Genomic DNA, 9,577 nt, shown 5'->3' with positions numbered 1-9,577 from the left:
CTGGTGCCAAGAGTGTTGACCGTGGAGCCGAGCAAACTGAAGCTGTGAACAATCTCAATCTCTTCGTCATCCATCCTGATGGTACCAATTGGTCCAGTGGTGAGAATCTTTGTCTTGACATTGAGCCTCAGTCCATACTGAAGGCTATGGTCCTTGACCCTCTGCAGCAAGTGCATGAGGTCCTCCTCATTTTCAGCAAGCAGGGTTGTGTCATCTGCATAATGCAGATTGTTAATAGATCTTCCATCAATCCTGACGCCACAATTCTCCTCATAGAGCCCAGCCTCTCGGATAATCTGCTCTGCATATAGGTTGAAAAGGTATGGAGATAGGACATATCCCTGTTGGTAGGAACGTCTTAGGAGCCCGGGGTCCTTAGCTGCCCGCCCACTCCTCGCTGTCTTCCTGAGTGGCTCCAGGCGGTGAGTTCCCAGGGCTGACTCTGGATTCCCAACCCCCAGCCCAGGAGAGGTCCACTCTTTGCAACCTCTGTCTGTGCAGGTCAGACAGACTAGCACAAGATTGCAGACTGCATTCCGGATGCAGCCGCCCCAGGCCCCGTGGAGAAAAGACAACTGGGTGGGGGCTGGGCTGGGGTAAGAGAGGTGGGGACCTCTAATCTCCAGGAAACTGGGGGAGAAATCAGAGATGGACAGCAGCCTCTGCAGGTCAGAAAGGAGGGAGGCGAGGCCTCGGAGCTCTGAGATGCGACTCGAGGAGCCCCGAAACCTGAGTGTGCGTGTGGGAGACTGGTCAGAGGACTCCTCCAATTCCTGCCTCTCCTGGGGGCCCTCTCGGTCCTCCCGGGGGCCTCCTGTCCTCCCAGCCTGTCCCCCCACCACCCTGCACCCTCTGCGGATTGGTCCCCGGCCTGCCAGGGGGCGGTGCCCTCGGTCCCTGACGTCAGCGGCCGAGGGGGGCGGGGGTTGGGGGAGGGGGAGACGGGCCCGGCTCAGCACCTCGGAGAGCTCCCTCCCCGGCCTTGTTTTGCTCCCGCGTCGCCGCCGGGGGAGGGAGTGAGGGGGCCGGGCGCGAGGCGCGGAGGCAGGGGGATGGCCGCGGAGGGGTCGAGGGGCCCCGGCGGGCGGAGGGCCCAGCCGTGAGCCGGCGGGGGGCTGGAACGCCGGGCGGGGTGTGGAGGGCAGCGGGCGGCGGCAGCAGTGGCCGCACATCTGGATGGAAGCGAGCTTTGTCCAGACCACCATGGCTCTGGGGCTGTCCTCCAAGAAGGCGTCTTCCCGCAATGTGGCCGTGGAGCGCAGGAACCTCATCACCGTGTGCAGGTGGGCGCCCTGCAGGCGGGTGGGGGGCGGGCTGGTCGGGGAGCCGGCGTGGGGCTGCGGACACCGGGACCTTGCGTGTCCGCCCGCGGGAGGGGCCCCAGCAGCTGGGGACAGCAAGGAAGGAGCAGTGGGGTGGAAGTGCGCGTCCACGGCCCTTCCCAGGCCCTGCCTGGGGGTGAGGCGGAAAGTCTGGTCCCTCTCCTTCTGGGCCAACGAAGGCCCAGGCACAGACTGGGACCTGGTGGGGTAGGGGGGCTAATTGGCACTGCAGCTTCCTGTTAGAGCCAGGAAGTGACATTGTGTGAGAGGAGGAGGGGGAGGGATGTCTGGCTCTGTTGCTGGGGGCTCGAGCGGGGTGGGCCTGAGCACTGATGGGTGGGGAGGCCTGGTGATGGATGGTCTCTCCTGGTACCCTCATCCCCACCCCTGCCCATCAGGCCTCTCTGGGTGGGGTTTGCCTGGGAGACTTCCTTTGGCCCAAACCTTGGATCAGCGCCTGTGCCCTCCTCCATCTTTGGGAGCCGTAGCCTGTGGCAGGGTCGCTGGACAGGTGGGCAAAGCCATGAACTGGGCTATAGGTGAAGGGTGTTTCTCCTACCATGGGCAAAAATGAGGGCTGGCCACGGAAGCCTGAATCCTGGGGATTCAAGGAGAGGAAGATGCGGGTAGGGCCCGTGGTCTCTGAGGGTGGGGCTGTCGCAGTGTAGGAAAAACTCACCTGTTCTCTTGGGGCCTAGGAAGTGGTCCTTCCCACTTCAGCCCTGCAGTGACTCACCTTCCCTGCTCTGTCCCGAAGCCAGGAAGTGGTGAATTGATCAGCAGCCCCATCCACACTCACTATCCACACTATCTCCAGGGCTCCAGTTGTTAGAAAGTAATCTGGGGGGGCGGGGTGAGGGGGTGACCCCGGGTGCAGGGCTCAGCCAGCTTCCCTTTCCAGCCCTATCTGCCTTGAGCCTGCCTCTTCCTCAAGGAATGAGTGCCCACCTGATGCCCTAGTTCTTCCTGTAGCTCCTTCTAGGTTCCCAGGCACACAAGCAGCCATCCTGTGTCTGGCTTGCACCATTATAGCTCTACTGCCTAGCACAGTGCTATGCACATCAGACTTTCCACAAAAATGCTTTGAATGTTGTGGAAGGAATAAGTGCACTAGAGCCCAACCCAGAGCACCAGCCAGTGCCCTCACCTTCTCTCTCACCTCACCCTGTGTTATCAAGGATTTCAGCTTTGAGGCACTGGTCCTAGGTCCAAGCTCTACACCACTGCACGACTTTGAGGAAGTCCCCTGACCACTCCCATCCCCCAGAGAATGGTTTTGACAGGAAATGTTCAGGAGCACAGCACACAGAGACCACCAGGTCTTGATGACACCCCTCCTGTCGCTGGTGACACTTGACTTCCCAGGTTCCTTCTCCTTCTCTGGCCCCTGTCAGGATAATTGAAGGTTTTGGGTGTGGAAGGGAAGGAGAAGCAGAGGTTCCTGGTGGACTTGAGGTGGGTGCAGAGCTGGGATAACAGGTAGAGAGTTGGGGGATCAAGGTATAACAAAGTCTTAGAAAACCCTTGGGTCCCTGTCACACGTCATCACTGTCACATGGTCTGCCTCCAGCTCCCAGAACAGCTCCCTTTAGCAGGCCAAGTGTTCCCCTGGGCCCTGGCCTCTCTGTCTCCATGGTAACCAGCATCAGCCAGTGCACTGCCTAAACAAGAACACACCGTGGGACTCCTAGGGGCGATGACCAGCTCTACAGCACCCCTGAGGACAGATGACTGTCACACTGCACCCAGCCCCAGGCCCCTGCTGAGGCCTGACACAGATGACCAAAAGAAATCACTGAGGGAAACTTCTAATGAGGCCATACTGCTGACCTAAACACAGACCCCCTCCCCGTAGGGCCAGTCCTCCCTCTCGGCCTCAGCCTGCTTAACCACCCCTGCCCAGTGGCCTGAACACCCTCCCCCTCTCATAGCTCGGCCTGAGATTGGAATTGCTGTTTAAGGCAGGTACTATCCTTCCATGCATACAGGAAAAATGGGCCCAGAAAGATTGAATGGCTTGAATCCACAGAGTGTTAGAAGAAAACAGCATTTGAATCCACTGGGCTGCCTCTACCCACTGCAATCTCAATTGTGACCGACATGAAGGGGTGGGGCGCCATATGGGTTCAGCAGTGCCATTGACCTGAGAGATCAGAGGCCAGTGCTCCAGGAAGGGAATCTTACTGTGTTGAGGACAGAAAGCAGCAGAGTCAGGGGAGGCTCAGGACCCTGGGTGTAACAATATCCAGGAGGCTACAGTTGTAGGAGAAAGAGCTATAGCATTAGACCTACCTGCCGGACTCTTTGAAAAGTTCTGGTGGTACAGTCCATACCAAGTGGCACTGCTAACCCAAAGACTTTGTGTCTCCGGTGGTTTAAATCCACCAGCAGTTCCCTCAGAGAAACATGAGCTTTCTCCTCCCGTTATGAGTTATATATAGCCTTAGAAACCTGATGGAGGGTTACTGTGAGTCAGACTGATTTGATGGCAGTGAGGTGAGCTTGACTCCTTACTTGTGGTCTTAACAGATTAGTCAACCTCCTGGAGCCTCAGTTTCCTTATCTTTAAAATAAGAATGATGATGAAGATAGTGAGAAGAGAATCTACCTCCCAGAGTTGCCGTACGTGGCATAGTATAAGGGCTGAAACATTTAGGAAGGAAAAAAGGACAGTTCCAAGTCTCCATGCCCTGGTACCTCAACCTCTTCCCTGTCGCTTCACTCAACATAGTATGAATGGGATGCCCTCTTCCTGGCCCCACCTCACTGCAGACTGGGGATTGCAGTGAAGGGATTGCAGAGGGAGTCTGAGGCTTTGAGCAGGACTGGAAAGGGGTGGGCAACTAACTGCCTGTCCCAGTCCCTCAGCCCCGCTGGCTTCCCTTGTCTCTTTCTGCTCTGGGAAGCCAGGTGTCCAGGCCCCCAAGCCCCTTCTCACCCAGTGTGTGTAACAGACCCACATCCTACCCTCCCCTTCCTAGCTCTGCACTGCCTGGATCTGGGCAGCTGGTGCGTGGGCGGTTGAGCTAAGAAGAAAAGGGGGAACCAACCGGAGGGATCCATTTGCTGAGAGCCCACCTGGCCACTCATGCGTGCCCACACTCCATGTGCACTGTGCCAATCACATGCCCTGGCACAGGTGACTCCCCCACCCTCCAGGAAGGACGGCAGGTTGTCCCAGCAATAGCAGAAGCCATTCCAGGGCAGCATACAAAGGGGCCGCTTCCTGCTGTGTAATCTCCAAGGCAGAAAATGAGACTGAAGAGAGGGATTGAGGAGGAAAGGGACACCCATAGATAGGCTCTGGAACAGCCCCCGGCTTTGGTGCCCCATCTTTCTACCTAACACCTCTTCCCCTCCCATGCTTTGTTCTCAGAGCTTCTCTCCAGCTGTCACGTCTCCTGTCACCTACCTCATCAGTCTCCTACCTGCCATCCCACCTCCCTACCTGCCACCCTGTCATTCCACATATAGCATCCCTGTGGTCACTTCATTTTCACCTGCCATCCACCTCTCCTTCTCTTGGCCAACCCACCACACCCATGCCCTCTTCTCTGCCCATAGCTCCCCCTCTTGGCCTGACACTTTTCCACTCCTCCCCTTCCCTGTCTTCTTACCTGGCATTGACCATGACCCTCTCCACAGGTTCTCTGTGAAAACCCTGCTGGAGAAGTACACGGCCGAGCCCATTGATGACTCATCTGAAGAGTTCGTGAATTTTGCAGCCATCTTAGAGCAGATCCTCAGCCACCGTTTCAAAGGTGGGCCCAGGCTTCTGTTCCCTACTGCCCAGTGCTCCCCACTCCCAACCTTAGCGTCCAGTCACCCCCTTCAGTATATGCACTGCTTTCTGAACCCCATCACTGACCTAGGCCCCAGTTCTGTCCTCTGCACAGAAGTTCATGCATAGACTGGGAGGAGGAGAGGGGGTGCCTTCTGGGCCTGCACGGTGAATGTCCACAAGCCCCAACAATGGGCGTGAGTTTTGTGCTGGTGTGCCTTCTAAGTGCATGCGTGTGCGCACACACGTGGGGTAGGCACTGTGCATATGGATGGCTACCTGTATTTACACATGCATGTACTCCATGACATGAGCCCTCTCCAAACTCCCTGCCCTGGCTCAGCCTGTGCCCCAGCAGGTCCAGTGAGCTGGTTCAGCTCAGATGGGCAGCGGGGCTTCTGGGATTACATCCGCTTGGCCTGCAGCAAAGTGCCCAACAACTGTGTGAGCAGCATCGAGAACATGGAGAACATCAGCACAGCCCGAGCCAAGGTGAAAGGTCGGGGCCAGGATGGGGCTCCTGTTTCTGGGAGCAGGGGGCCTGCCCACAACTTGGTCTTTTCCTGCCCACAGACATTAGGGAGGGGGTGAAAGGAGGTCACAAAGGCCCCCATAGGGCTGTGAGCAAACCTTAAGCATGCTTTGCAGGGCCGGGCCTGGATCCGGGTAGCACTGATGGAAAAGCGCATGTCGGAATATATCACCACAGCTCTGCGGGACACCCGGACCACCAGGTCAGCCCTGCTGGTCCACTTGGTCACACAGACCCGTTGTGCATGCTCATTGTTTAAGAACGGGTCCTTTTAAGTTCTGGTATCCGGACTACAAGCCCCAGCATGGACTGCTAGCTTTGCTCCCAGATTATTCTTGCGATAGTTGTTCCGTAGACCAGGAACTCACCTTTAGCACCACTATCATTACCTCTGTCAGATTCTAGGCCTCATTATCTCCCACCATTTCCTTCATGTACAGCTCTACCCTTGAACACACCTCTGAACAAGCCTCAGTCATGTATCATTTTACTTGTTGGCCTTGGTTCATGACCTTCGACACACAACCTGGAACTACTGCATCCTAGCCTGCAGTTTCAGCCCTTGAGGTCTGCCAGGAGATAGGGTTCCTGGGTATGAAGCTGTTGGATACAGAATGGGCATGTACCCACCACACAAGCCCTGCCTCCCCAGGTGGCCACACCCAAGCTCTCACTACATCCATACTGTCTACCCTCACATTTCAGAGGTCAGGTTGCCATGATTTTGAGGCCCTGCTATATACTCCATGTGTGAAGATGCAGACTGGTTCCCTGACTTTGAGAATGTGGGTGACCTCTGGGAGGGAAGGGGCAGTTGAGAGGATGAAGGCATGTCCAATCTTGGGGAGCATCCTATCTAATTAATAGATGAGAGGCACAAGCACTGTTCCAATGAGCCTGTCTGAGGAAGGTAACAGGACTCAGGAAAGACTAAAAGGAAGCCAGCCACCTGAGGGGTAAGGACTCAGAAGGAGGTGGGTGCTGGACCACCTGCCTTTCCTTGTCCCTCAGACGGTTCTATGACTCTGGAGCCATCATGCTGCGAGAGGAAGCCACTGTCCTCACTGGGATGCTGATTGGACTGAGCGCCATCGACTTCAGGTGGGGGCAGCATGGTGGAGAGTGGTGGTTCCTGGAGGAAGGTCCACATGCCTACTGGGCCCCAACCCTGTGGTTCCTCTGCCCTAGCTTCTGCCTAAAAGGTGAAGTGCTGGACGGGAAGACCCCTGTGGTCATCGATTACACACCCTACCTGAAGTTCACCCAGAGGTGAGCAGCTGGGGATGTGGGGCAGGGTGGGGGGCAGCATCCTGTCCTGGTCCCACCACACGGGTTGGGGGGCCGTGCTGGTTTAGGACACGGGGCAGGGGTCGACCTGCACCAACACCCATTGCTCCCTCCCGGAAGCTACGACTACCTGACGGACGAGGAGGAGCGGCACAGCGCCGAGAGCAGCACGAGCGAGGACAATTCGCCGGAGCACCCGTACCTGCCGCTCGTCACGGACGAGGACAGCTGGTACAGCAAGTGGCACAAGATGGAGCAAAAGTTCCGCATCGTTTACGCGCAGAAGGTGCGCGCCGCGGAGGGTTGGGGGTGTGGCGGCGCGGGCACCGTCGCCCTCCGGGACTGACCCGCACTCCGCAGGGCTACCTCGAAGAGCTGGTGCGCCTGCGCGAGTCACAGCTCAAAGACCTGGAAGCTGAGAACCGGCGGCTGCAGCTGCAGCTGGAGGAGGCGGCAGCGCAGAACCAGCGCGAGAAGAGGGAGCTGGAGGGCGTGATCCTGGAGCTGCAGGAGCAGTTGTGAGCGTGCAGCCGCCGCACCACAGCCACCCCGCAAGTCCCATCACCCAGGGACCACCCCCCCAAATGATGTCATACCCCATGGTTACATCACTGTTTACCCCAGAATCCAACTCAACCAACAGCCAGCATTAACCCACTGGTCCCCATTACTCTACCCCTTGTGATCTGATAAACCTAGACAAGACCCATTGACTACCAAGGGTCCACAGCTGGACGTCAGCTAGAAGGCCATCCAGCATTCCTCACCACCCCAACATTACTCTCATAGGCCTGTGACCTCACTGTCACCACAACTGGGTTATCTTCCTGGCTCTATATCCCTCAGATCTGTAACATAGGCCACTGGCTGGTGTAACCCCATTCTTCTGACACTTCCCCTAAAGGCCTTCATCACCTCATGACCTTCCAATGTGACTCCCAGATCTTGCCAGTGCCCTTCAAGGATTTTCACACCATTCTCCACTGACCACTCATGCCAAGTGACTCCTAGAATACCCCACTATTCCCTTAAGCCCCAACATTAGTACAATCTGTGCCCGCCACCTCCAACATCCAGTACCATCTCTATTGACTCCCAGGATCTGCCCATTGACCTACATTGTATTCTCATTTTCAAAGCCAGGTTTTGTCTCTAATCCCTCCCCTGAGCTGAACCTCCTTCCTCCCCCATTATGCTGTCAGGCCTGACCCCCCTCTTAACTCCTCCCAGGACAGGTCTCATCCCTGGTGATCATGGCCCCCTGACCCAAGGCTCCAAGGAACTCACCACGCCCTTGGTCAACCAATGGCCATCACTGGGAACACTCAACGGGGCTGAGGGTTCCAACAACTCTAAGCTCTACCGAAGGTAAGTCCCAGAGGGGTCAGCTCAGGCCATTGTGCCAACTTTTGGGGGAAGGGGCATTTTGGGGCCATGGGTCACTGCCTGAAAGCCCACTCTGCTGCAGACACAGCTTCATGAGCACGGAGCCACTGTCAGCAGAGGCCAGTCTGAGCTCAGACTCCCAGCGCCTGGGAGATGGCAAGCGAGATGAGGAGCCCTGGGGTCCCATCGGTGAGCTACCCCAAAGCCAGGTCAACACTCATTCTTACAGCCCTTCCTGATCTTAGCACAACCAAGTTTGGTTTGGGGTGTCATGGACACCAGGGTGCATACAGCTGCACAAGCTGAGCCCCACTCTCATCTGCAAAACAAGGATGTTGAGTAAAGTAACTGTCAGTGGCTGGCACATGGCGAGAGCGCAACAGCTTTTTGGTCTTATCATCCTCTACGGTCTAACAAACTCTCATTTGCTAATTTGTTCACGTACACTTAAAAACTGCTCACCTGACCCTTGTTTCCCCTTTTCTTTGGCTGCCAGGAAGCTCAGAGCCACGTTAGTGGCCCCCTTCAAGTGAATGTTCAGGATTTCAACGCATGCATTTTGTGTTGACCTCACCCCTGGCTTCATCTTGGTTTTTCTCATCCTAGTTCGCTAGTACTCCCTGTGCCTGGATTTCATTTGGTTTGGTTTTTGAAGCCATGCTGTAATGGATGACCCTAGATCTGAGATGAGGCAGGTCATGGACATGTAACAATGCCATCACTGTATGTGACTGTCTGTGTGTGTCTCCCCCACCAGACTGTGAGCTCCATGAGGGCAGGGACCTGTCGCGTCCACTTTCTGTATCCCCTGTGCTTGGAACACAGCAAGTGCTCACTGTGTGTTTAATAAATGGACAGAGAGGCTGAACCTCTGGGGGAGACAGACACAAGTTGACGATTACAATATAGTGCTTTTAATCAAGGTTAACTGGAAAGGTGAGATGCTCCAGAAGAGATGGGGGTGACGGAGTCCTTCACTGCTAGCTCTCCTTGCACCTCAAACCCTCCCCCCATCACACGCACACACATGCAGCATGGTCGGCCTCACCCACCCTCTCTCCCCAGGGAAGGACCCCACGCCCTCCATGCTGGGCCTCTGCGGCTCCCTGGCCTCCATCCCCAGCTGCAAGTCCCTGGCGAGCTTCAAATCCAACGAGTGCCTGGTGAGCGACAGTCCCGAGGGCAGCCCCGCACTGAGCCCGAGCTGAGGAGCCTCGTGGGCAGTGCCAGCCCCATCTGCCTGGGGCCATGGACACCTGTGACCTTTCC

General features: G+C 56.6%; 1 protein-coding gene across 4 annotated transcripts; it reads left to right on the top strand.

Annotated features, from left to right (window-relative positions):
- The first annotated feature begins 761 nt into the window (after nucleotides 1-761).
- Nucleotides 762-9,516, top strand: RUNDC3A (RUN domain containing 3A). Of its 4 annotated transcripts, none has more exons than XM_006897840.1 (11): nucleotides 762-1,283; nucleotides 4,968-5,083; nucleotides 5,447-5,595; nucleotides 5,752-5,837; nucleotides 6,647-6,736; nucleotides 6,824-6,904; nucleotides 7,043-7,208; nucleotides 7,283-7,440; nucleotides 8,153-8,290; nucleotides 8,391-8,497; nucleotides 9,374-9,516. In XM_006897840.1, the coding sequence occupies exons 1-11, from the start codon at nucleotides 1,177-1,179 to the stop codon at nucleotides 9,514-9,516; spliced, it is 1,341 nt and encodes a 446-aa protein (XP_006897902.1). In that variant the 5' UTR covers nucleotides 762-1,176. The 4 variants fall into 4 exon arrangements, with proteins under 4 accessions (XP_006897902.1, XP_006897904.1, XP_006897905.1 ...); XM_006897842.1 differs by lacking the exon at nucleotides 9,374-9,516 and adding an exon at nucleotides 8,805-9,180; XM_006897843.1 differs by lacking the exon at nucleotides 9,374-9,516 and adding an exon at nucleotides 8,805-9,180 and having other exon boundaries at nucleotides 909-1,283; nucleotides 5,462-5,595.
- Nucleotides 9,517-9,577: the final 61 nt, after the last annotated feature.

Source organism: Elephantulus edwardii, unplaced genomic scaffold, assembly GCF_000299155.1.
Source record: "Elephantulus edwardii isolate Elephantulus edwardi_28Jun2011 unplaced genomic scaffold, EleEdw1.0 scaffold00216, whole genome shotgun sequence".
In the NCBI taxonomy this organism is placed as follows: domain Eukaryota; kingdom Metazoa; phylum Chordata; class Mammalia; order Macroscelidea; family Macroscelididae; genus Elephantulus; species Elephantulus edwardii.
The sequence above is the reverse complement of the archived record's forward strand: the minus strand, read 5'-3'. Positions and strand labels throughout refer to the sequence as shown.